This window comes from Eschrichtius robustus, chromosome 14, assembly GCF_028021215.1.
Source record: "Eschrichtius robustus isolate mEscRob2 chromosome 14, mEscRob2.pri, whole genome shotgun sequence".
Taxonomy (NCBI): Eukaryota; Metazoa; Chordata; class Mammalia; order Artiodactyla; family Eschrichtiidae; genus Eschrichtius; species Eschrichtius robustus.
In genome coordinates, this window is record NC_090837.1 from 21,193,707 (window position 1) to 21,220,784 (window position 27,078).

General features: G+C 59.3%; 1 protein-coding gene across 4 annotated transcripts in view; it reads right to left on the reverse strand.

Annotated features, from left to right (window-relative positions):
• OSBP2 (oxysterol binding protein 2) overlaps nt 1-27,078 on the reverse strand; it is a 160,710-nt gene that overhangs the window by 12,206 nt on the left and 121,426 nt on the right. For all 4 annotated transcript variants that reach the window (XM_068562655.1, XM_068562656.1, XM_068562658.1 and 1 more), the window contains 6 exons: nt 19,569-19,825; nt 6,328-6,520; nt 5,660-5,777; nt 2,636-2,684; nt 2,241-2,387; nt 1,113-1,358 (listed from right to left, as the gene is read on the reverse strand). In XM_068562655.1, the coding sequence (XP_068418756.1) occupies nt 1,113-1,358; nt 2,241-2,387; nt 2,636-2,684; nt 5,660-5,777; nt 6,328-6,520; nt 19,569-19,825 (1,010 nt within the window). The remainder of the gene's footprint in view (nt 1-1,112; nt 1,359-2,240; nt 2,388-2,635; nt 2,685-5,659; nt 5,778-6,327; nt 6,521-19,568; nt 19,826-27,078) is intronic.

Here is a 27,078-nt window from a genome sequence, read left to right on the forward strand (position 1 = left end):
GCCTGCCCCCTTCTCTCTGACCTCGGCTCCTTCTCTCTCCCTCACTCTGTGTTGCCAAACTGCTCTCGGGCCTTCCTAAAAGAGCCAGAACCATCCACATCCACAGTACCTGCTCCCCACCCCCCTGCCCACGAGAACAGGCCACTTCCCAGCTGGCTGCACCCTCAACTCCTGAGGGTGTTACTTGATCAGCTATGTTCAACGAAGAAATGTACTCAGCAGTAGTTCAGCCCAGGAACCCTGGGTCATCCTTGCCGCCTTCCCCAGCCTCCCTACCCATATCCAAGGCAAACCCCTAGCTCTTCTTTTTAAAGGTGCCTGTGCTCAACCTCCTACCTCCCCTGGTCTGGCCTCCTACAGGCCCGCACAGCAGGCAGAGCAAACCTTTGAAACCAGCCACCGGATTGCAAACTGTCTGCTTTCTGAGCTCAACCCCTGGGCCCACAGCAGCGGCTGGCGCATGGTAGACACTCAGTGGCAGCCCGACCCGAATCTATCCTGGGCGCCTTCATGTAGCCCCTGCCTGGGTCCTCCTGGCACCCAGTGAAGCACCAACAGAATTGGCCCCCTTCAGACAAGGATGCCAGAGCTGGGCTGAGGTGCCCGAGGGGCCCAGTTTTGGTTCCGCCCCTTGGGGACACCAGTACCTGCGGGGAAGGCCTGGAGAAGGGATGGAGAGGATGGAGGTGAGCTGAGCCCTGGCCCAGGACAGGTCCTGGGCTCCTCACACTCACGGCCTCCACCATCACTGACTGCGGCCCCGTGGGGCGCAGGCTGCTCCCTTTCAGCTCAGTGGTGACCCCATGCTCTAGCCCACCCGAATCCCTGATGGCGTCCAGCAAACACCCCTCCCCCACTGCTCCATGCCTTCTGGCCGAGAGAGGCGTCCTCCCCTCCCCCACCAGACCCGACTGTCCTCACCCAGCTCTCCTCCCACGCGGCCCACACTGTCCCCAGGAGGCCTGCTCCGTGGGGCGCCCCTGACCTGCCCCTGCCGCATGAGGCCCAGCTGCCTGACCGGACCTTGGCTTGATGGCCCCTTCGGTCAGAGGCCACGTCCCGTTTGTCTGGCTCTGACCCCCAGGCCTGGCTGAAGCGTGCGCGGGCCTCACCTGCTCGCAGAGGGAGCGCAGGCCCATGTCATCGAGACGGTCCAGCTCGAAGGTCTCGCCCAGCATGGGGTTGAAGGGCTTGGCGATGCGGTGCACGGTGGTGGAGTAGGAGGACACAGAGAAGGCCGCCACCAGGCACATCTGCTCCACGGAGCTGGTGCAGTGCACTGCCTTGTCCAGCAGGTGGTGGTACTCCAGGTCCTCCGTCAGCCGCTGGAGCATGGACAGGGGCTCGTTAAAGTTGACCTGCGGGCGGGGTGTCAGGTCGGGGGTCTGCACAGACCGTCCACCGCTCCCAGCACAGACCTGGGGTTGTCGGCACAGCAGCCTTGCTTTTCTCAGATGTTCAGGGACATCACTGCTCAGACCACCTTCACAGAGAGGCTCATCTGAGGACCTGTCTAAAGCCACAGCCCCACTCACTGGCCTGCCTCCCTACCCCTCCTGCCTCAGTTTTCTCCACAGCCCTCACCACGTTCTGACCCGCTGCATCTGGCAGAATTCTGTTACATTTACTGTCAGTCTCCCCTCCTAGGATGTAAATGCCAGGGCAGTGAATCATAGGAATCAGTGAATGAGTGAATGAATGAATAGGTGAATGAATGGATGAAGTGGGTCTACCTCGTATTCTGAGCTATTATGCAAGTCTTCTGTCCTGGGTCACACAGTGAAACCCAAGTCTGGCCTGGAGCCCCCAGCTCCCGCTCCATGGAGATGCCACTGTGGTCTGGCAGCACAAGGACGCCAGCCCTGCCCTTGGCCTGCTGGTGACCTCGCTGTGGTGGGGACCAGGGGCAGCCCAGCATGGAGGAGGAGGGTCCACCCAGCCCCATACACAGCCCAATGTGCCACTCCCCATCCACCAGGGTGGGAGGCACTTTGAGGGCCCCCTGTCTGATCAATGCAGAGCCCCTTCCTGGCTCCTTACCTCCAAGTATGAGACCTCTGCCCTGGGGGAATTTCAGCAGTGCGGATGGAACACGATTCAATAACACGTTACATGCTCCTCAAGTTTCATTAAGAAAATGACACCCAGGGCTGCGTATACTTCCCAAGGCCATTACTTCCCGTCCCCGCACAAGAAAACAGCCCCCAGGGCCCCCCCTGGCCGCCCTGCCCGGCGCCTACCGGCATGGGGATCTTGGAGAGCTCCCGGCCGATGCAGTTCTTCATGATGCTCCAAAGATTAAGGCTGTAGCTGGGCTTGTCGGGGATGCGGACACGCCTCTTGACTTTGGGGGGGCCCTGGGGCACAAGCGAGGTGCTGTCTAGCACCTACCAGAGAAGCAGAGTGCGCCCGTCAGCAGAGGCCAGGTCGCCTCCTCTGCCCCCAGGCCTCACCCTCGCTTCTGGCCCAGGGCGGTCTGAGGACCAGGCCCGCACTGGGACATTGCTGGCGGGAGGGGAAGGCTCTGCCTGAGCTCAGATGAAGGCACCAGGCACAGGGCCCGCCCCTGGGGGGCCCGAGTTCAAAGTGCTGGCCTCCCCACTTCACCCCCTCTTCGGGGTCCCACCTCACTCACATTGTCTGAGGTCCATTCCACGGAGCCTGTAGTCCCACTCTCAGCTTTTCTGCAGGAAACACAAAAGGGAAGGCAAGTTATTTACAAATCCTGAGGCCTCCTGGGGACCCGGCCCCCCTTCTATCCAGTCCCCTCAGTGAGGTCCCAGGGGCAGCCTGCATCTCCAATGGGAGTGTCTCCAGTTCAGGACTCAGGTGGGGCTGAGGGACCTGGGGCAGCAGTTTGGAGGGGCTCCCACCCACTGGTGCCCTGTGGCAGCAGCCGCCCAGCCAAGTTCTCACCAGGGGTCCCTGCGCACAGGCCCCTCCTGGGGACTGGCTGACCAGGACCTAGAGAAGCCAAGGGGTGGGCACCTCTGGGAGAGCCCCCGGGAGCCCCGTGGGTCCCCTCTGGCATGGACAGACCCCACTGTGTCCTCACTGTGCTGGTCTGATTCCCGCATTCGACTTGGATTCAGGAAGGGAAGGAAGTGGGTCGGATGGATCTCTGTGCCCAGGAATACTTGTGGTGAGATGGTGGCCAGAGCAGCAGGGGACACTCTGGCTGAAGGGCCCAGGCTCTGAGGGAGCTCCCAGGAGGGGTGACCTAGGCCAGCCCTGTCAGGGGACGGGCACTAGGCAGTTAGGGCCTCGGATGGGAAGAACCCACCCAGGTCCCTGGGGAGAGGGGGAAAGCACTGCAGACACGGCGGCACCCGGCAGAGGATCTGCCCACTGCCCAGTGCAGCTGCAGCACGAGTTGGGGGGCTGCGTGAGCACTGGGGGCTGTGCCAGGAGCCAGGGGAGCCGATGAAGAGTACTGAGCACAGGGTCACCTGCTTGCTGGTCGGGTGGGAGCAGAGGGGCCTGGGCTGTTGCTGAGGTATGGAAGGAGGCCAGGGCGGGGCATGCAGGAGGCAAGCCCAGGCCCTGGGGGCTCCAGGTATAATAGGGGAGTGGACTGGGAGCCAGAGGGAACCTGAGCAGGATCCCCCTGGCCTCACAGCCCAAAGGGTGACACTACCAGGCGATAATGGAATTTCAGAACAGCTAAGCTGTGCTAATTTTGAGAGCAATATAAGCGATTTTTAAATATTATTGGGAAATGCAGCGTTCATAGCAGCACTATTTACAATAGCCAAGACATGGAAGCAACCTAAATGTCCACTGACAGGAATGGATAAAGAAGATGTGGTACATATATACAATGGAATATTACTCAGCCATGAAGAAGAATGAAATATTGCCATTTGCAGCAACGTGGATGGACCTAGAGATTATCATACTAAGTGAAGTAAGTCAGACAGAGAAAGACAAGTATCATATGATATCACTTATATGTGGAATCTAAAACATGACACAAATGAACTTGTTTATGAAACAGACTCAGACATAGGAGACAAACTTATGGTTATGAAAGGGGGAAGAGGGATAAATTAGCAGTTTTGGATTAGCAGATAGAAACTACTATATATAAAATAGATAAACAACAAGGTCCTACTGTATAGCACAGGGAACTATATTCAATATCCTGTAGTAAACCATAATGGAAAAGAATATATGTATTGGGTTGGCCAAAAAGATGTTACAGAAAAACCTGAACGAACCTTTTGGCCAACCCAGTAACTTCAATTAAAAAATTTTTTAGAATATTATTGGGGGGACTTCCCTGGTGGCGCAGTGGTTAAGAATCCGCCTGCGAGTGCAGGGGACATGGGTTCGATCCCTAGTCTGGGAAGATCCCACATGCCGCGGAGCAGCTAAGCCCGTGCGCCACAACTACTGAGCCTGTGCTCTAGAGCCTGCAAGCGACAACTACTGAGCCCGCGTGCCACAACTACTGAAGCCCGCACGCCTAGAGCCCGTGCTCCGCAACGAGAAGCCACCGCTATGAGAAGCCTGTGCTCCACAACAAAGAGTAGCCCCTGCTCGACGCAACGCAGCCAAAAATGATGATGATAATAAATAAATAAAATAAATATATGTATAAAAAATATGATTGGGAAATGGAAATATACCACTGATAGGACCAGAAACTCCCTGAGGGGTAAGAGGAATCCCAACCATGCCTTTTCCCTGGAAGAAACCAGGACAGGGAAGTGGTGAAACACGCTGGTCCATAGAGGCAAAAAAGGAGCAGCCACAGGTTTTCACCGGCCTCCTCCCGGCCGGGCTGGGCTTCAGGGGGGTCAGGGAAGGCAGCATGGGGTGGGCAGGCAACAGCACATATGTAAGAGTGAGGCCGCTGGGAAGTCTGCAGTTCCTGAGGGTGAGCAGTGGAGCACGTGGTCCTGACACACCTGTGGTGAGGGTGTCAGTGGGCAGCACGGGCTGCGGTCAGTTCTTTCTCCTGTGGGGCTCGTCGGCCACTTCTGTGTCCCCGAACGCTGCCATACCCACCAACCCTTCTAGGGTCAGGACCTAAGGCAACCTGACGAGAATAGCAACCCTGGTGAGGACTGAACCCCGAATCATATTAAAATCTGTGCTCAAGCCCCGCATGCTCCCCTGACCACAGCCCTGCCTCCCACCCAGCTCACGCGCTTCCCTCCGCACGTGTCCTGCCAGCTCGGTCCACAAGCACAGGCGCTTCCCGAGGGTCCCAGGGAGTGTGGCAACGTGGCTTTCAGTGCTAGTAACTGTCTCATTTACTATTAGTGTGTATTTAGAAAGATCCTGAAAGAGCAAGCTCTTATGAAAAATGAAACAAAGGCTTTGAAATAGAAAATAAAAGAGGCTTTCTGTGTCTCCAGTCTGCTCTGGAATGCTGACACAGGGGGTGGAGTGACTGGGACCTTGTGCGGCTCTGGGGCAGGAACTGGATGCAGCCAATACCCTGTTGTCCATTTAAAATGAAATCCCAATACAAACTCTATTTGGGTATTTTTGATTTAAGGAAGAACAGAACCAATCTAAGCAAAAATACCATCTGGAGCAAGACTTAAAGAAAACCCCAAGTGCGAAGAACAGGTGGAGCACGAGAACAGGCCGGCGCGGCTGAGCCGGGAGAGGTTCCTTCCAGGTGGCCGCCCAGCCCCGGGCCCACCTGTCCTCCTTGGGCTCAGTGATCACTGTGATGAAGGACGTGGAGTCTTCCATGGCATCGAAGTACTCGGTATCTTCATCTTCTTCACTGTCCTCGCCTTTGGTGGTTAAGAGGCTTCCTAGAGACACACAGAGCCACTGCCTCAGTTTGCGACTTCAACAGTCGTGCCTGCTCAGGGAGGTCTAGAGCCCTCGGCCCCTCCCCACCTTTGTCACCCGGCTGTGGTGCCTGCGCTCCCTTTCCTGGAACGCACTTTCACCCTCTTGCTCAGAGCCTCCCTCCTTCCGGAAGCTTTCCCTGATCTCTAAACATGCTGGTCAGTCTCTCTGTGGCCCAGCCTCCCTTTCTGATGGACCCCCTTCCCAGGGCACCCGTGACCCTGAGCCCCAGGTTAGGTGGGCAGCCACCTGGCACCCAGGCAGCCCTGCCACAGAGGGGACAGTTGGGCTCACTGAGCTCTTCTCTGGAGATTGGGAGGCTAGACGTGGGGAGACTGTGCCCACTGTGAGGGCGTGGGGGATACAGAGGCACACGGGCACGTCGGCCAAGCGGGCCCAGACGTAGGCGCGTTGAGGGGTACGTGTCCTGGGGGAGGGCTGTGTAAGCCGAGCCAGCTGACAGAGGGGACACTGAGGGTGGACCGGATGGATGGACAGACGCCCGCTCACCCTCGCTGAAGCTCTTGGTGGGGTTGGCGGCCCAGCCGGGGGCGCTGCGGAAAGCGCGCTCGAGGCTGTTGTGCTGCTTGGCTAGCTGCTCGATGGTCTCCTCCAGATGGACGCGCTGCTCCTGCTCATACTGCAGAGCCCGCTGCCATTTCCGGCTGTGCGTCTCCGCTAGTTCCAGGAAGTCCCTGCAGGCCTGCGAGGGGGCGTGGCCTGTGAGCCAGGCAGGGCAGAGAGGAAGGCCCGGGGGTGCTGTGGCCCCTCCCCCTCCCTTCGCAGGTGGGTCAGAAACACCTTTGCTGCCCCCTGTGGCTTCCGTGGGGTCATGGGGACCCCGGCTTTCTCAGAACCAGCCTGGCATCTGCCCTGGTCGGTGCCCCACAGTCAAGATGCCATTCGAGAGCACTAAACCCGGTGTTGCTGGTCATGCTGCCTCGCCAGTATCAGCTGGGGTGCTGGGTGTTCCTGGTGGCAGGGGCCCCAGCTCTCAGCTGCTGCATCCTCACTGTGGGCTGGGCCTAGGTTTGTCACAACCCCTGTCCCCACTGGAACCAACACAGCAGCTCAGGCCAGACCCTGGCTTTGGCACAGAAGGAAGGAAAGCCACCTTTCTGCTACACCGCCTGGCTCAGAGCTAAAGGGTCTTGTCTGACAGAGGAACTGGGACTCGAACTTTCTACCAAGTTACCTCAAAGTCTGTATCACATAAACTCTGCTTTTAAGGTTCCCCCTTCAAACTTGTGGCCTACTATGACATCCAGATTCTTTTCAGCTTCCCAGGTCCATAGGTGGTTCCAGCACACTCTTAGGAAACAGGATGGTTGTTCTGCCCCTGTCATCACAGTAGAGAAGAGGGTCTGGGCCTCAGCTGTCCCTGGAGGGCACCGCTGGACTTGCCCTTTCTGGACTCCTCTAACGTGGTCGGAAGGGACGTGGTTCCTGGCCCAACCTGCGTCAGTGATCTCAGGCCGCCACTCCCCACCACCCCCTTCCCACCGGCCACTGGGCTCCACGCACATCACATGAGGTCTGACACTGAGGGTTAGAGACTTGATTCCTGGAGGGAGAGAGACACGGTGCCCCTCCTGTGTGACAGGGACCGCACAGCACTACCTGAAGGGCTGTCGGGAGGAGCCAGGGAGGTGACGCGGAGCTCGGGACCAAGGGGCACTCAATGGACACCCCCTTCATCACGGCTGGCGCCCGAGCACATGCCTTCACCCTGCCTGGGCTTGGCTGGCTCTCCCGCCCCATAGGGAGCCAAGCCCCAGTGGCGGCCTGGCTGGTGGAAAGGGCCCCAGCCTGGGGCTCCAGAAGGCTGGCCACTCATCTGGCCCCGCACGTCACTCCTTAACAAGCCCTCCCTGGGCACCTTCCTTCCGTCATCCCATCTCACCTCACCCCCAGCACCATGCAGAGTGGGCAGGGCAGGGGCTCCCCCACCCGCCTTTCTGAAGATGTGGAAACGGAGGCCCAAGGCAACCAGCAAAGTGTAGTGGAAAAGGTCGCATGATCAGGACTGGGAAGGCCCAGTTCCCGCATGGGTCACTCAGCCCCACTGAGCCCATGTCCTGTCCATGAGCCACAATGGTAAAGCCCCACAGACCCTGCATTCGCAGCACACCCCACCCCCCGGTCTCAGCTCACCCAGCAAAATCCTTGAGGTGGGAGGAGAGGGATCGTCCCTATTTGACAGATGAGGAAACTGAGGCTCAGTTCCCAGCAGCTCCCCAGCAAGGCTCTGGGGAGGGGGCACTTCAAGGGCCTCCCGCCCTCGCTGGCAGGTCTGATCCCTGCCCAGCCACATGCCACTGTAACCCGCTTCTCCAGAAGGGGCAGGGATTTGTGCTGACAGGTGTCCTGGCACAGGTTAGGGGGAGGGAGACTTTAGTGGGGAAGGAAAGAAATCTCCTTATGCACTTAGCAGGCTCTGGAGGTGAGAGAGCTGCATCCAGGGCTGTTGCAGGTCTGGGGCTATTCTGGGTCTATAAGGCTCGCCCACTGGTGTAGAGCTGCAGTCACTGACTACCATGCAATTGGGGGACCCCCAAGCTGGGCTCCTGAGTGGCCTGTGTCCACTTCGTCTTTGCTTCCCCTGACCCTAAGCTCGGCCCCACTGCCCAGTCAGGTTAGTCTGGGCTCCAGCCACCCGTTTGCTGACCAAGGAAGGAGTCCTAACCGCAGGGGCGCCGTCACTCTGCCGCTGCCCCGGCAGCTCTCAGACCACCAAGCCAGGTGTGCGGTGCTGTCAGAAACGCACCCCAGAGGCCTGGCTCTGGCGGGGGTGCCCTTGTCTCCCTGGGCAGCGCCGGGCCCACCGCTAAGCCCCCTGCTGGATCCTCCTGTCCCCCTGAGACTGAGGCCCAGGGAGGAGGGGCTGCCCAGGTCAACAATGGGCGAACAGGACAGGACCCCAGGCCACACGAGGCACGGTCCCCTTGCCTGGCTGTCTTGGGGAGAAGGTGCAGGGGCCCGGGCTGTGTCATGCACGGAGCCTTGTTAGAGGTGAGACACACGATGGGTGCTTCATGTTTTCTGGTTTTTAGGGTCTGTGGATGCCCTGCCCGGTGGCAGGTTGCCCGCCCCATCAGACTAGCTTGGCAGCTGCACAAGGGCCTCTGGACTCTGCCCTCGCCTTTCCTTAGCGCTGCTTCGTCGTACCTGCCGCTGTCACTCCCCGCCAACCCTCTACAGCTCCTGCAATCATCTCTCTGAGTTTTAACACGGACACTTTCTTTTCATATAATTCACAGCATTTAAAACAACGCTTATTGGACTTCCCTGTTGGCACAGTGGTTAAGAATCCGCCTGCCAATGCAGGGGACACAGGTTCAATCCCTGGTCTGGGAAGATCTCACATTCTGTGGAACAACTAAACCCGTGAGCCACAACTACTGAGCCTGCGCTCTACAGCCCATGAGCCGCAACTACTGAAGCCCACGCACCTAGAGCCCATGCTCTGCAACAAGAGAAGCCACCGCAATGAGAAGCCCGCGCACCGCAATAAGAAGCCCGTGCACCGCAATGAAGAGTAGTCCCCGCTCGCCGCAACTAGAGAAAGCCCGCACGCAGCAACAAAGACCAATGCAGCCAAAAATAATAAATTAGTTTATAAAAAAAAAATAAAACAAGGCTTATAAAAGAGCCACAAATAACAGTATAAAATAGCCAAATGTCATGGTAAATAATTCCTACAAACTCATGTCAGAGAGCTCTACATGGCCTCTGACCTTCCTAGCAGCAAAAGCAAAGAAGGAAAGATAACCAACAAGTTTATAGTTCCCTGTATAGCACAGGGAACTATACTCAGTATCTTGTAATAACCTATAAGGAAAAAGAATCTGAAGAATAAATAAATAACTGAATCACTTTGCTGTACACCTGAAACTAACACAACGTTGTAAATCAACTTCAATAAAAAATAAAATTAAATTTAAAAAAGCAAAGAGGGAAAGATGATCGTGCTGCAAAGATGAATTAGGTTCCCTTCCTCCTGCCCTTGATGTTCGTGAAGCTCTCAATACTATAAGAATGATATGGAAGGGAAAACAGAGTGTTGGTTTCATTTTCTGAGACAGCCAACAGCCTCTCACAGACCTGGTCCCAGACCCTCTCCACACTCAGCTCCTGGGGCCCCGTCCTGCCCCACGCGCTCCCTCCTGTGTGACCACGTGCCTTCCTCCCCTTCTCCGGCCCCACCTCCCTCAGAGCCCCCACCCGCTGTGGGTCAGGGCTGTCGGGTGCCGGGAGGGGTGGTGCACTCTCACAAGCACTGAGGTGGCCGTTTTAACAGCGTGACCGAGGAAGACATAGAGGCTCAGGGGGACCAAGGGACTTGCTCAAGGCCACAGGCCATGCGTGTAGGACCAGGGTCCAAGTCTCCCAGGGCGTGGAACCAGCGCTGTCGCTGTTTATTTTGTCAAGCTGGATCCTTACCCCCATCCGGATGCCCCTTGAGGCGATGTGGGGTCCCAGGGCCTTCCCGGAGTGGGGTTGGGCTCCTGAAGATGCTCGCTAACAAGGATGTCGGGGAATAACCCTGTTCAAGCAACAGGACCCAGCCCTGCCTGGTCCCTGCAGCGGAGGCTGCTGCCCACACAGCCAGGGCTGCCGGCTGAGAACCAGGGTGCCCTCCACCTTGCTGCCCCTGCAGGACAGGCTGATGTGGAGCAGCAGAGGGACAGGAAGTCAGATCCCCAGGACAGCGGGGGCCTCATGGGGGCCACATGCAGCTGGGCTGGGCGATGAAGATCAGAGCATGTCAGGGTTGCCTGAAGAGGCGGACACGGTGGAGGCTGCTGTACCCCAATATCGAGGGGCTCATGTGGCTGGACCAGGGCCTTTTCCACTGACTCCGGGGTGCGGGGGTCATCTGCAGCTGATGAGCTGCCCTGGTCACCCTGCGGGCTGTGGAGAGCCCGCCTGCCCCCTCTGCCCTGAGGTGCCTACCTGGTGTCCATCCCCAACTGCGCCGGTTTCCTCTGATGCTGCTGACCTTCTCCAGGCCCCATCCCAGCCAGCCGCGAACGGAGGCAGGTGCTGGCCTGGCCCCGCCGCCCTGGAATGCTGAGCTGGGCTGTGCGCCGTGTGCTCGCTAAGCTGGATTAGGCCTGGGGCCCGGCGATGGGCGGGCGGCTGGGGGTGGCTCCCAGGGGCCCAGGAAGGGCCTGGCTGACCCTGGCCCTGAACATGGTCACACTTCCCCTGAGGCCCCGCCACAACTCTCAGAGCTCACGCGCTGCCCTGACCAGGAGCAGAGCCACAGGCCACCCCAAAGCCCCCGACTCACACACACTGGGCCAGCATCCAGGCCCCTCACGGCATCGCCTCGCTGCCTACTCTGGGGCAGGCCCATAACTTCCTGGACCTCAGTGTTCTCGTGAACAGAGGGCTGAACCCCAGGACCCCTGCAGAGTCCCTGATTCTGTGACTCACTGGGGAGATCGTCCTCTGGACGGGAACTGGGTTCCAGTCTCCCAGGCCTGCCCCTTCCTCCCACCCCCACGGCCGTCGAGAGGGTCCCTGAGATGAAGAGGTGCAGGGTCCTGTGGGCAATGCGATTCTACCTCTGTGGGGAGGGACATGCCCAAAGCAAAGTGAGAACCAAAAGCCCAGAAAGGAAATGGCGGCACCTCCCCCATGCCCCTGCACGGAGGCACCCACCGGGGACTCTCCCTTCCCAGAAGCCGGGCCCGTGAAGGGGGTTGTGAGGGCTGCCTGCCCGGGGAAGCGTGTCGGGGCCCAAGGGGAGTGGCTACCGGTCACCCCGACAGGTGTTGCGCAGGACAGATGCAGAGTGTCTGAGCCGGAAACCTTGCCCAGCTGTGCCCAGGAGGAAGGACGAACACTAATCGCTTTTGCTGTTCCTAATCCTAATCCCGACCACAACCTCGCTGCTCCTCAAATGCAGGCGGGCGAGCAGGGCATGTGGGCAGTGGCCTGGGTCTCATGCCCGCCCTGTGTATGGCCCGAGGAGCCTCTCAAGCTCTAAGAGGGTCTGCAGAGCCGGGACCCCGCTCGGGCCCAGCCTTCAGTGGCCGCGTGGAAACCATCAGTCTCCTGCACGGTCACTGCCGTCCTAGCTGGGCCATGAGGAGGGTGCCGGAGAGTCGCTGGATGTCGGGTGGGCGGCCCTTGGAGCCACAGAAGAGGTGGGGACAAGGGCCAAATGCCTGGTGGTACCAGGCTGGGCGGGTGCCCTGGGCCGACAGGGCCAGCTCGGTGACTGTCCCCAGCTGTCGGCACACAGCAGGTTCCGGTCACCCTGCTCGCAGGGAGGAAGGGAGAAAGGGCCACGTTTCCACCTGCAGCCAGCCAGGACCTGCCCTGTGGCTGACAGCCGCGTGACTGGCCTGCCGTGGCTCTCAGGCGCAGGGCTCCCAGGTCAGTGGGTGGCCAGGGCCGAGGCTGCCCCACCATCTACCCCACCACATCGATCCTCACACGGCCAGTGTCACTATGGACCCGCCTCTCAATGGTCTGTAGTAATAATAAAGGTGGCGAACAGGAGAAAAATGTGCAGAATCACGGGTTCCCTGGGCCCCTCTGCATGGCCAGCAGCTCACACTAGGGACACATCAGGGTCAACAGAGTCTCTCCTTCCCCTCCCACTGAGGAGCAACAGGCTGGCCTCAGCACATTACCTCCCGACGGTGGGAAAGGGCTGAGATTCAGGCTGGGACTGTCTGGCTCGGAGGCAGCCATGCCGGATGAAGCACAGCCATTTCAGGCTCCAAGACCAAGAGCGGGTCCCCCAGGAGCTGCGATGGGGGTGCCAGGCTCTCCCGGGGGTCCCTCTGGCTCAGGCTCAGCCACGCCGCCATGCTCCGCATCCACCACCCTCTCGGCCTCTGGAGGCTGGGCGGCTCCCAGGGCCGGACCCCCTTCTCACGTGGCCCTCGGCTCGGGCTGCCCCGCATACAGGGGCCAGCCCTTCTCGGACGCGGAGGGGATGGTCACGGCTTCTCCTTAATGTGACTCACTCACAGCACTGGGGAGTCAGCTTCTCACTTCAGTTCAAACTTTAAAATAGCCCTTTCCACATTCAAAATAGTTTACCCCTCGTGCACAGGAACCAGCACCATCTGGCTGCCAGTTTGCCAACCGATTTTAGACCGTCCTGGAATCTATTTTTACTCATCTCCCCAAGCCCCAAGTGAGCAAGCTGTCAGGAGCAGAACAGAGGTCCGCTGGACGGGAACCTGTCCATGGGCCCCGGAAGGACGAGGAGGGCGGCTCTGGGGCCTCTCACCACCACTCTGCTTGGGTGGGTGCGAGGAGCCCCTCGTGATCTCCAAACAGGGCTCAGCGAAGCCTCAGAGCATTTCCAGTGGTAAACAGCCCCTTCTGATCTGGTCGGTTTCTATGATGCCCCAAATCGAAGGTCCTGGCCAAGTGCCCTGAGTTGCTGCCTTTGTGTCTATGTACCCCCCACCTCCCCCACCTATCCTCATCTGCGTCCCTGTTCCCACTCCCACCGGCCGCCTCCCCCAGCCCCCAGTGCCTCTGCTCCCCCCTCATCGTGCTCTCACAGCTCCTCCAACTGGAGCTGAAGCCCCCTCCCTCCAGGCCCAGCTGTGCTGGGCATGCGTCCTCCACCACTTCCCCGTGCCCCTGCCATCAGGATCTGCGCCCCATCCCACTCGGCCGGCTCTACTGCGGGCACCAGCGTGCGTCCCTCGTGGGCCACTACCTTCCTTGGTAAAAGCATGCCAGGTCCGTCCCATTGGGCCCTCGGAGGGGGGCCTGGTGGGCACCACCCTCGGCCTTCACGCTGGGACTGTGGCTGCCTCTGGGCCTGCCTGAGAGTCACAGAAGCGGCTCTCTCCCTGCCAGGCTCCACTGCCCTGGCCTGCGGACAGACCCTGCTTCCGCCACAGGGAGGGGAGCGTGCACCCCACCAGCCCAGGGCAGGCTCACCCCAGAATGACCGTGGCACTACTGTGGGGCTCTTCTGCCCAGGGCAGGGGCCCAAGGCCAACCCACAGGGGAGCCCAGGTGTGCTGGGCCTAGTGACAGATGACACAGCCCTGGCCCTCTGCAAAGAGCCCCACGCCAGCAGTGGGGACAGCCCAGGGCCAACAGCTGTGACCCTCTCTGCTCATGCAGCCGCCGGGCCCGCCACCCTTGGGCAAAATGACCGCTCTGGGCCTCGGGGGTGGCACGTGAATAATACAAACGATGACAAGGAAGCTGTAATGACACCAACCTCACATGGCCGTTGTGAGGAGCAAACAAAGTAACGGGAAGAAACTGGGGCGGGCGCCTGCTATCACACTGCCACCATCCCAGAGGCCTGCCTCCAAACCAGGGTGCTCTGCTTTCCCACAAAGACAAACTTGCGGGAAAAAAGAAGAAAATGGGAGTTCGTTCTTTTCACGTTATGGAAACAAATACCCAAAGCCGGAGCTGGTAACATGTATTAATTCTGCCATTCTCTACCTCAAACCTCGTGATGGAGCCAATGCTGTAACACCGCATGCACCCTGGTTCTCGGGGAGGGAGGTGCCGCTTGCGGTCCCCACACCCAGGCCGGGGGAGCCCTGCACACGTGCAGTGCTTCGAGGCTCAGTCTCTGAACCACGGCTGTTCACTGTGCTGTGAAGTTCCTTCTAGATGGCAGCAAACGCAGTTACCCAGACGGTGAACCAAGCATGGACCTGCTGCACTGCCTTTGATCACTCACAAAATCACCCACTAGGGAATTTTGCCAGACACTAAGCAATTCACTCAGTCACTCCCACATTCTTTCACAACCAACTCTCTCTCTCATTCACTGAGGCTCCCATATGCTGGACACTGTGCCAGGCGTGGAAGCTCCAGGGCTCCCAGCATCACCAGGGAGACCGTGTCCTGTCTCTGCACACTGCTGCGGTAGAAAAGCCCATGAAACAACAAGGTCCTACTGTATAGCACAAGGAACTATATTCAACATCCTGGGATAAACCATAATGGAAAAGAATATAAAAAGTAATGTATACATGTATATAACTGAGTCACTCTGCTGTACAGCAGAAATTAACACAACATTGTAAGTCAACTATACTTCAATTAAACAAATAAGTTATTTAAAAAAGAAAGAAAGAAAAGCCCACGAGACTCGTGGACCCGCAGACAGGGCGACGGTCAGCAGAGTGGGGCGGGGGTGCGGAGCTGGGAGTGGGGTAAAGGTGGGCAGAGGAGGGGTTCCTGACCCTCCTGCCCCCGCTCAAGGGAGGGATGGGTTTATTTCCCTCCTACGAGGCGGAAGGCTCTGGAGCCTGAAGACCTGGGCTCTTATCCTTAGCAGCTGCCTCAGTTTCCCCACTATAAGCGGCTGAGTGGGTGGGGGGAGATTGTGCATGCAGAACGCCTTGCAGGCGACGTGACCATGGGTAGTTGATTCTCTCTCCTGTCCTGGCTCCCTGCTGGCCAGGGCCCCACCAGCCCCTGGCACCCAGGGCCAACCCAGCCAGGTGGACTGTGAGATGGGCCCTGGGAGTAGCCGTGGGCTTGCGGGTGGGCTTCCCAGAAGAGGTAATGTACTTCTGAGGGGCGATAGGTGGGGAGGGGCTGAGAGGCTGTGGCCTCCTCAGGTTAGGTGAGTGGCCAATGCTGGCAGGGGACGGGAGGCAGACGGGGAACAGGTGGGAGAGGAGGCTGGGAGGGGCTGCTGGGCCCCCGGGGATGGTCAGGGGTCATGTGAACCCCACACCTGTTCCTCCCAGGTGGGAAGGGATGTGTCTGCTCTCATTTCCAGGGCAGCGGGTGGTAAGGCCGTCATCCACACAGCCAGCGAGCTTCACCCAAAGACCAGGTCCTGCCCAAGGGGCCACCACGACTGGGGAACGGTCCGCAGAGGCCCAGGAAGGGTAAAAGGGTGGGGGAGCTTTAGAGCCTGATGGCTTGGGTGCCGTCCCAGTGCAACGCTTACAGGGAACCATGTGTAAAAAGCTCGGCACCCCCTGCGCACAGCAAGTGGCCAGTGCTAGTGTTTTCCTTCCCTGCCTGGGAGAAATCCTCGTGACCCTTTCTGGCCCCACTCTGTGGCCACTACCTCTCCCTCTGCAGGCCCCGCGCTGGCACCGAGGGTCGCTCCCCAGCCCTTCCACGGCCCTCTACACACTTGGCCTTCACCGGTGGGTGTGTGAGCTGCTGCCCTGCTTAGCTACTCCTCCCAAAGGCTGTACTGCTGAGCCCACGTGAGACTCAGCATCACATGGAAGATCCCTGGACCATGGGCTCAGGGGCCGGACGGGTCTGCCTGGTCCTCGCCGAGCCCTTACCTGGCACAGGCCCGGGGCAGGCTCAGTGGGAAGCCACTCAGGTCTGGGTTCAAATCCCATCAGGCAGGACCTTCCTAACTGCATGAGCCCCAAGTTCACTATGGGGCCGCTGACCTGCTCAGCTGCTGCCCCCCGAGGCCTCCTGAAGGTCCACCAGGCACCACCCTCCCAGGCCTGCTAGAAAGAATCCTGCCAACCAAAACTACAAAAGGAGGGAAGGAGGCCGGGCCTCAGTACGACGTTCCCGTGGAAAAAAACACGTTTATGATTTGATTTCATAAAGCTCTGTTCCTATGTCTCAGCAACCAGGCTGGGTCATTTCTCTGCAAGGCCAGGTGACCAGGGTGGCGAGGGGTGGTGACCAGCAGCTCTGCACCCTGCTCAGAGCCTGCGCTTTCTCACTGACCTTGTCCAGGTGAGCAAACGGGGCTAGAATGGCTTTGTAAATGGTCACTTAGCAGGTAAGTGAGATGTGGGCCAGTTAGAACTTTTTTCCCTGAGATACAAGACCCACTTTGATTGAGACAGAGTGTATCGGGCACTCCCACTGGGCTACTGTTGGGGCCACAGGTGAGTAAGACCTGAGCTTGACCTCAAGGGGCACAAAGCCTGGTGGGGGATCAGACATTGAAATAATGGGCTAAACACTGCTCAGTGGGCTGGGACCACTGGGGGATCTAACCAGGAGGAACGGCTTCCTGATGGGGAACTCGGAGAGCCTCCCGGCCGTGGTGACGTCCACGTGGGGTTCTGAAGGATAAAAAGGGATCTGCCAGGCATCTGAAGGGTGGGGAAGGGGTATTCTAGAGGGTACAGCACAGGCAAGGGCAATACAGTTCAATATTCCTGATCCAGAACCTCCCCCAGACATCCTGTTCCCTCGAACACGCACAAAAGGGGCCATCCTCAAGGGGAGGGCCAGATGCCCCCTTGGGGAGCAGGGCCACAGGGACAGGCCTGCCTCAGTAGCCACGGTTCCTGGGATCTTGGAAACTGTCCAGAGAGCCTCCCTCCCTGCCCTGCTGGGAGCTCAGGATCTAAAGGCTAATGATAATGATGCCTTCTCCTGAATCTGAAGGAGGTTTAGAAATCTCCCTCTACTTCTCTCCTGAAGGCTGAACAACCTCAGACTCTTGGCCGTCTTGGGGAAAAGTGAAGAAGCAGCAGTCCATCTCCCTGTGTGGGGAGAGTGCAGCCTGCCCAGGGCCCTCCACAGGATGTGTTTGCCTGCGGACTTTGTGTGGCCTGCCGTCCCCCATTTTCTGCTCCACTTCCATGACCCAGGCTTAATTGGCGCCCACGAGTTGGAAAACCCAGAGCCATTCACCATCCACAGGAGGGGGCTGCCCTGGCTGTGCGGCGGGTGGGAGGAGAGATTCTCTGAGTTCCCCAGGAGGGGCTCCCGTCAGTCAGGGCCGGGGGCAGGGAGGGGATGGTGGAGAGGCAGTAGGAAGCCAGTGTTGGGGAAGCAGCTTCCTCTTCCTACAGTGAGATCTGGGGGGATCTGAGGGATGAGGATTTGTGCCTTCTGGGGACAGCTGGGGGTGGCTTCCACCCATCCTGGGTCCCCACCTTCCCAGGAAAGACCCTGGTAGGGCTACAGCCTAAAGGTAAAAGGCACACCAGGGACTCAGGTCCCTGAGAATGGGGGTTTGCCCCAGGTGGATGCGAGGCCACCCTCCATGTGCTGACCTCAGAGTGGAAGGGGGCCTCTGCAGCCCTTGAGGGTCTTACCCTCACCGTCATGAGGGCCGTGACTCCAGCAGCACGCTACACAGAGTTGGGTTTGCGTCCAGTTTGGCCACTTAGCAGCTGGTGACCCTGGGCAGCTCAGGGAGTTCTCTGTGCCTCTGTCTCCACGTGGATATTAGTGGTACTAGCGAGGCTGTGGGGAGGGGTAAGTGGTCCTGGGCGGGAGTGGGCTCCCCTTGGGGCTCGGGGGCGGGAGCCACATGGATGCCTTAGTTACAGCTCCCTGGTCCAAACCCCTCCTAATAACAGGGGTGGAGGCCAAGGCCTGGCCAGGAGTGGGGACGCTTTACCTAGGTGACCCCTCTGCACACAGAGGGGGTTTGGGCGTTCAGGGTCTGACAGCCTCCCAAAACCGCTTACTCAAGACGATGTGGCTTTAGTCTCCGCATGTGGGGAGGCCATGCCAGGGAAACCGCGGGGAAACACAAATGCATCATTATGCCTTAAATGCTCGATATCGGTGCCTGTCACCGGAAGAAGTACAGTGACCCAGGCCCCTAGAGTCTGGGGGCTGTAAGGAGGCCAGAGGGCCGAGAGGGTGGACATGGGAAAAGGAGAGGGAAGACCAGCGACAGGGCCAAACAGCAGGGCAGCCACAGAGCTGCGGTCCAGCAGCCTCTCGGCACATGGGCGCCACTGCACCCCTGAGTGCCATGGACAAAGTCCACACCTGCGGGCACCTGTGAGTGTTTCCCTGGAGTCTGGGAAGAGGGGACAGGATCTTGGCCTGCAGTGGGCTCCAGCCTCCACCTTCCCACCCTGCCCTCAGGTTTCCTGGTGTTGGACGGAAAGCCTAGTCTCCGCTCTGACCCCCCTGCTTTGGAGGCTGAGTCCCCCACCTGGGGCTCACCTGGGCACTGGTACTGCCCACTGTCTCTGTGGCCAGCCTGACCGGCCTGCCTGAACCGTGTTCTCTGGACCCACCTCCTCTGCGGCGGCCTCCATCTCCCCACACCTCTGTGCTCTGGCCCCCAGCTCCCACGGTGCCATCCTGGCTGGGATGTGCTCATCCTGGGGGCTGTCCTTGGGAGGAGGCTGTGGCCATCAGACCTGTGTCCAGAGGGAGCACATGCACCTCTGGGGAACACTCATCAGGCAGAAAAAGGAAGGGCCCAGAAGCTCGGTTCAGCCTTGTACTCTCTGCCACCACGGAGAGACCCTCCCAGTTCGCGGTCACAGCTGTGTGGCTCCCAGAACCCGTGGAAAAGGGGAAACTCCTGGGGCTGAACCCCTCAGTCCACAGACGTGGGTCCTCATTCAGCTACTTACTATCAGGTTGGCACGACTGTGGTGGCCTCAACTCGAAAGCTCTTCTGACTGAGGGACCCCCACCACACATGCAAGCCCCCCATGGTTACAGGTCCCAATCCTGCTGCATCTGAGCCACGTACTGGGGGAAAGAGCAGCAGCAGCTGTTGCGGAAAAATGCGGCAGCCGCATCCCTACTGTGTGTGCTGAGCCGGCTGCTCAGGTTGGGTGCTGCCTTCCTCGCCCAGGCCTGAACCACCTGCGGGCTCAGCCGGATCTCACACCCAACTCCGAGCTCCACCCAACAATGAAAACCAGTGTCCTCACCCCGTGACGGCGCGTGGATGAGATGACACGGAGGATTACGGGAGCAAGAGGGAGCCCTGGCCTGTCCCTCACCCTGGCCACCCACCCCGGGGACTGGGGAGCCACCTCCCCCTTGGGGCCCTGGGCCGCGCTGGCGGGCAGGCGGGCACTCACGTTGATCATAGCATTTGAAGTGATGCGGAAGAGGGTGGCCCGCTCGTTGACCGCCTTCAGCTTCTCGCCGCTCTCGCAGGGGATCCTGAGGCCGTCCAGCTCGCTCAGGGAGCGCTGCAGTGCCACGCCGTGCTTGGCCACGAGCTCATTGCATGTGCTGAGGTCGTCCAGCTTCAGGGAGAGCTTCTTGATGGTGTCGTGTAGCTCGCTCTTGTCAGCTGGGGAGGCAGTCCCGTCCTCGTCGTCCCCAGAGTCATCTGTGGAGACACGCGGCGTCGCCGTGGTTCTTACGGAGCAACACACACCCAGAGGCCCAGGCGGTGCCGGCTCCTGCTCCCGGCTCCTGCTCCCGGCTCCTGGCCAGGGTGAGGTGTCTGCACAGCCCCTCTGGAGTCAGAGGGGGGGATGGAAGAGGGGCCCAGCTTGAATGACAGGGCTTTGCAGGGGGCACCAGCACCCCCTAAGCTGATGTGCAGGCAGGGGTGGGCTGTCTGGGTGAAGAGGTGGAGATGGCTGTGCGGGAGCGGCTCCCATCCCAGACCCCGCAGACCCTGAATGAAGCCCGGACACTGTCCCCGTGTCACAGGCCCAGCCCGGGCTGACCCATGCTTCCCCCGCCAACCTGACCTTGCCCTCCGCTGTCCGCCCACCCCCGGTCCCTGCAAACAACGAGCGCTCGTGCTTCGGGCCTTTCCCTCTGTGTCCCCACTGTGTCCCCACTGTGTCCCCACTGCCTGGAACCTCCTCACCACCCCCAGCTCCTCAGAGGTCTCACCCCTGCCCAGCCCAATGCCGCCCCATCTTCAGAGGCGGCCTGAAGACCCCCCCAGGCCGCAGTCACAGCTCCCTCCCCGCTGCTGACCGGTGACCCCCTCCTGCAGGTCTCCCCTGAGGAGCAAGGCCACGCTCACCTATGGGTGTCTTTTGTGTGGAGACACTGGCTGTGGCCTCTCAATGGCCTTGTCAGGGTAGGGACTGTACCGCTCCCAGGGGACAGACAGGTGATGAGGCTCAGGTAGGTGAAGCCCTGGCCCAGGCCCCCTGGCTAGTCTGTCTGTCTCCAGAGCCACCCTCTTCACGCCTGGGGGTCTCCATGAGGGGCCAGGCAGGTGCTCACGCCCCACCCCCTCCCTGCTTACTCGACCCCAGGTGCCCTCGGCACCCCATCCTGGGAGTCTGAGGTACCTTGGAGCCTGGCCCGCTGCCAGCCCAGCTTGTGTCCAAAGGGGCACAGGGCTGTGGGAGCCTCCGGGGTGCTCTGCGGCAAGTGGGGTGGGGTGGGGAGCTGGCCTGGGCCCTGATGCTACTTTGACACTGGCCTGTGAGTACCAGAGGCTGTAATTGCCGAGCGGTGTCTGAGATGCCTTGATTCAGAAATAATCAGCAAGAAACTTTTTTTTTTTTTTTTTGGTGAAGGAAATCTGTAACCCAAGATAGAAATTTTTGAAAAGAGGACGCATTGTGAGAGAACAGATTTCCTCCCATGGCAGACAGGGTGCATGGGGGTGGCCACAGCTGAGACAGTGCTCCGCACACGCCCTGAGCTGGGGGCAGGGGCCTGGCCAGCCTCGTAGGGGTGCCCGGAGCAAGGAGGCGGCAGGGGGCAGCATCCAGGCTGGGGGCAGGGCTCGCCCACCCCATCCAGCCCAACTGCAGCCCCGAAATGACCCAGTGTCTGGAGACAACACGTGCCAGGCCAGGCCCTGGGCCACTCACTTGACCAGCGTGAACGCTGAGCCTCAGTGGCCGGCAGACAGCAGCTGTTCCCACTCTGCAGGCACGAACACGCAGCTTCTGAGACACCAAGCCACCGGTTTAGGGCCCTGCTATCAAGGGGGCAGTGCTGGATCTGAACCCAGGGGGGTCTGCACAGGGGTGTTTCCTCTCTCTGGATCACCTTAGAAAGGCTCCGATGGCTGATGCGTATCTTGCCTTCCTGGGTTCCAGGCACCGGGCAAGGCGCTGCCTTGGTTAATGCACGTTGATGACCCAGTGAGGTAGGTTTGAGGGGCAGAAAGGTGCTTTGAAATTGCCCAGGGCCACAGGCGGGGAAATTCTGGAGCCTCCAGGCCTATCCGGCTTCAGAGCCTAGGCTCTTAGTTACAACACAACCTCCTCTCACTTTCCAGGTTCAATGTGTCAAACAACCAGAATGGCCACCAACCAGTCAGCACGGCTGCCGCTGGGCACTGGGAGGGGCGCACGGGGGCATGCTGACTGCGGGTCAGCCTGAAAGTGACCCCCTGTGCTCTGAGAAAGAACTGACCAACCTAACTCGGAGCATCTTCCTGCAGGACGGGCAGAGGGTGGGTAATCGCACCTTAGCAAGCAGCTCTTAGGGTCCGAGTTCAGGTCCAGCTGCCAGGGACACAGGAAAGTGCTTGTTCTGCTCCCAAGTTGCTGGCTGTGTTGCTGGGGGAGGGATGGGAAGACACCTAACCAGCAAAGTCTGTTCTATGGGGATGCGCAGGCAGAGTACCTCTCAGAGGGACAGTGTGATCAGAATGAGGGAGGATGGGGGGGAGGGGCGAGAGGAGGAGTGACTGGATGAATGATCTTGGGTGCATCCCAGGAGGCCTGCATGGAAGCGGCAGGTCACACACAGAAGGGCAGGGTCTGGAGAAGGATGTGAGCAGTAGGGTTGGGGCACAGAGGAGCTAGCTGGAGAGGGTAGAGGGCACAGCTAAGGAGCCTGGGCCTTCATCCCTTGGCAAAACGGAGTATGTGGGCATTTGAGCAGAGGTCCATGGATAAGAGGAGGCTGGTGACAGACTGAAGGGCAGAGCTGAACAATGAAGGGGACCCTGGCCCCCAAATGGTGAACTGTGGCCAGGCTGAGTCCCAGGTCTCAGTTCAGGGTCAGGGGTCTTTGCAAGGAGTAATCCACGTGGGACACGCAGATGAAGCTCAACATCAGAGATGCAAATGAAACCACTCAATGTGACATTCCTCAAAGTAGCAAAAAGAATAGATGGCATTAACTCATCTTGTGCTTTCTGAAGGATGAACTGGCAGTTACCCATCAAGAGCCATGAAAAGGGCTCCTCGGCTTCCACTGCCCCCCACACCCCCACCTGCCCCCCGGACGGGAGCTCTGCTGGTGGGGCATGTCGTCCAAGGAAGGAAAACACTCATACGTGCAAAGTCGCTTAGGCTGTGGTTCTCAAGCTTGTGGCCTTGGGGGTTCTCAGGCTTTTCTGACCCCACACATCTTCACTGTCCCCACTCCCACTGGGAATAAAACTCAGGCACAGTGAGCATCTGAGAGGAACAAAGTAACAATCCACATCTCAACAACACAGCAGACACTGAACTATCCACGGACTTAAAATCCTACAGGAATTCTGCAACTATATAAATACAAGAATAGCAGCAACTGGAATCTAGGACCACATCGAAGCCACACATCCACCCACGGGGGAGCCCTGGCCTGCCTCAAAGCTCACGTGAAGGCCAGGACTCAGCACAGAGCAGCTATGAGGAGGAGCTTCCAGGCTGCCCCCAGTGTAGGAAAAATGAGGTGGTCAGAGAGCAGAAGCTTGAGCTCCGGGGCACCTCGCCAGGCAGGGGCGCTCACACGTCTGCCCCAGCCGCTGACATGAGGAGCCTGCTGTCCCTGCGCGGTGGGGAGGGACACTCAGGTCTGCTCAGGTACCAGCACGGGGCCGAGGGTGGAGGGGGCAGGACTGAACAGGAGACCCCCTTCACCGGGCAGTGGGTGTGAGCAAGGGGCCGGTTAGGGGAGCCCAAAGTGCACATGGCACCTGCCCTCTGCCTGGCGAGAATCGTTTGCCATCCTCCACACCGAATCTCAACCCCTGCGCCCGAGGCCCGTCTCTCCCGCTCTCCCCAGGACACGCTGGCCTGCAGGGCCCCTCACCCGCCCCCACTGAGCTCCCTGCGGTCAGTTGCCTTGCTCCACTCATGCTGGCCTCTGGCTGGCTCTGCACCAGCTGGTGCGCCCCGGGAAATGCTGCATGAGTTGCACTCAGACCCAGCCCAGTCTCAGCAGCTCGGGAAGCAAGCTCTGGAAGAGGCAGCTTCCTACTGCTCAGCCATGAAGGGCTGGGTGGGAAGGCGGCGTCCGGCAGCAAACAGCCACAGCAATGGACAGTGACAGCAATGGACGGTGGCAGTACTGGCCAGGGCATACACAAGGTGCCGGCACTCCTTAAAGCACTGGACAAATAACTCACTTAATCTTTGCACCCTTAGCATCCTCATTTTACAGGTGAGAAAGCAGAGGCTCAGAGCAGGACGGGTCCTACGGAGAGTAAGTGGTGGGGCTGGGGTCCCTCCCCCGGTCTCTCAGCACAGGCCACACTGAGGGGGTCACTAACGGGAGCATCTCGCCCTGCCCTCTCCCTGCTAGCCTACATCATCTCACCCTCCTCCCCCACCCCTCCCGAGACTGTCAGCCTCACTAGGAAGAGGACAGAGCCAGAATGTCTGCCCTGGGGGTGGCGGGGGGACTGCAGACCCTGCCACCCACACCCTCATCTCAGCGGGAGGGCTGAGGTTCAGGGCAGGAAGCATCTGGCCAAGACCACCAGCAGCCAGAGAACAGGAGCCCACATCCCTGCACGGCCAGCCTCCAAGGACAGTGACCCCAGGGAGCCAAACTGGAGGGTCTGTGACAGAGGAAGGACTGGAGAGCTGGAGGGGGCAAAGGGGAGGCCCAGGCAGGGGGCAGGCGGCAGGGGCTTCTGCCCTTCTGCCCTCCCATCCTCCCGGCCCCAGCTGCCAGGACCATCGTGCTGAACCCCTGCTTCCCCAGGCCTTGCTCTGCCTGCCTGTCTTACGCTGCTGCTCCGGGTGTGCTTCTAACGTTCAGATCAAACCTTCACAGAAAAGCGACTCAGCAGGAGCGCAGTGAGTTGCTCCACCAGCTGCAAAGGCTGTGGCTTCTGAGACCAGGAAGCGGGCCTGGCAGATGGGGAAGGTGACTCTGCTCTTCTTCCCCAGGCAACTCTGCGCCAACGAGCCTGCACCTCTCAGGCCTGACATTCCTCAGCCAGTGGCACCCCGAGCCTCCCTGGCTAAAGTGACAAAAGCACACAGCAGCTCCAGACTGTGGAACATGGAAAGAACAACCAATCCAGCCTCCAAGCCAGGGGCGGGGTTCGAGGTAAGGTGAAGGCAGCTCTGGGGATGGCGGGATCACGTGCAGCAGATGACCGTGGAATAAAGGGCTCCAGCCTGTTCTCAGACACGACCATTTCTAGAAAAGCACCGACTCCTGAAATACCCACTGATTTTCACCAGCTAAATGCAAGAATGAATTTTCCTTTCTGTTAGATGAGAATAAATCCATAAAACTCGGGTTACCAACGTGTTTACAAGGCAGCAGTCACAACTTCTCAGTCCATCCCGGCCAGGCCAGCAGAGTACGGCAGTGGCCTCCCATCCATGGCAAGCTTCCCAAGTGCATGAGCTTCCAACCGTTAGGGGCTATCCTGGGTTGGCTAGTGTCCCCCCAAAATCATGCCCTTCCTGGAACTTCAGAATGTGACCTTATTTGGGCTAATGCAGGTATAACTAGTTAAGATGAGGTCATATTGGAATAGGGCGGGTCCTTAATCTAATATGACTGACCTCCTTATAGGAAGAGGAGCAAAGACACAGAAACACTCGTGATGACACAGAGACTGGAGTGAAGCATCTGCAAGCCAAGGATTGCCAGCAACACCAGAAGCTGATCAGTACTCTGACTTACTGCCCTGAGGGGTGGTCCCTGGATGCTCCCTAGATAAGCACTGAGACTCCCACCTGGGCACAGAGACCTCACAGGTCTCTCTGTTCTCCCCTCAAGCCTGGCACACATGCCTCCCTGACTGCTCAGGGAGGTGGCCTGGGACAGCGGAGGAGCCCGGTTCTGAGGCAAGCAGTCCTGCTTCAACCCCACGTGGCCTTGGCTAAGGGTGCTCGTCCATACTCTGGGGATATTCATACCTCCTCTGGAAAAGGATTTAAGTCCCCAGCGTGCAGCCAGGGCAGAGCTGGGACTTCCTGGCCCCCCACCCACCAATATCCCTGTCGCCCTCATCAGCACAGCTCACTTTTTGCACATAACCAGTCTTGAGTTTACTTCAAATCATAGAGGCTTGGAGCCAGAGGGAGCCCCGGTGTTTCTGCTGTGCCCCCACCCCTACTCGGGGGTCTCCTTGAACCCTTCAGTAGCCGGCTGCAGCTGAGGAGCCACTGGGCACCCGCACCAGGGCCGGGACCCTCTTTCACCTGGAACTCCTGGGAAGGAGTGGGTTGCCATGGAAACAGCCAGCAGAGCAGAGCCAGGTGGGCTATTTTTAGAAGTGGAGCTTTTTTTCCCCATCTTTGAGGAAAATGTATCAAGTTTCTGGGTGGGGAGGCAGCTTTTTGAAACCAAGAAACCAAAAGGCTGCACAGATTGGTCTGGAAGGTGGGGGAGGTGACATGGTGGGGACGTGGGAGCCAGGGGCCCTGTGGCTGCCCCATTTTGCACTGTCTCTTGCTTGTTTCTCTGGGGAATCTGGCTTTGCCCTTGCCTGCCCACAAGCTCCTCGGGGTCAAGGCACAGGATGACCAGAGCCCCCTCCCCTCACACACTGTGGCTGGAGATGAGTGACAGCAGCCCTGGCTGAGGAGGGGCCTCAGGACAGGTGAGGTGAAGGCTGGGGAAGCCCAGCACTCACGCCTCCCTCTGCACCTCCACCCAGCGCTGGGCAGGACAAGGTTCGGGGGGAGGTGGTGCTTAGATGGGTCCTGGCAGAGGGACAGGACTGCAGTGGAAAGGGACAGGCCTATGGAGGTGGGAAGACAAGTCCAGGGACACCAGCAGGGTTCTGAACAGGGAGGGACATTCAGATGGCTCATCCACCTCTAGGTGCCAGGAAGCCAGGGACCCCTGCCCTCGCCCAGCCAGGCCATGCTCTGCCTGCGCTCCACGCCCTTGCTTCCTCTTGGCTCTTCAGCCCATCCAGTGCCAGGGAGACCCCGTGGCTTTCTCACCTCCTTGCCACTCCCCGGATTTCTTTCCTCCTCTCCTCCGTCTGCAGATGGCTGCTCCCGGGGCTTCCCTGGTGGCCCAGTGGTTAAGAATCCGCCTGCCAATGCAGGGGACACGGGTTCGAGCCCTGATCCGGGAAGATCCCACATGCCGCGGAGCAACTAAGCCCATGTGCCACAACTACCGAGCCTGCGCTCTAGAGCCCGCGCGCCACAACTACTGAAGCCCGCGCACCTAGAGCCTGTGCTCCACAACAAGAGAAGCCACTGCAATGAGAAGCCCGCACACTGCAACGAAGAGTAGCTCCCACTCGCCGTAACTAGAGAAAGCTCACACGCAGCAACGAAGACCCAACACAGCCAAAAATAATAAATAAATAAAATAAATTTATTTTTTAAAAAAAGATGGCTGCTCCCCAAGGCCCAGTACCCATCGCTTCACCTGAGCACTGCCCTGAGCCCTCGGGCTCCCTCCCTCGGGCTCCCCAGCACTTGCCCCTGGACCTGCCTCCGGCTGATGGGAGTA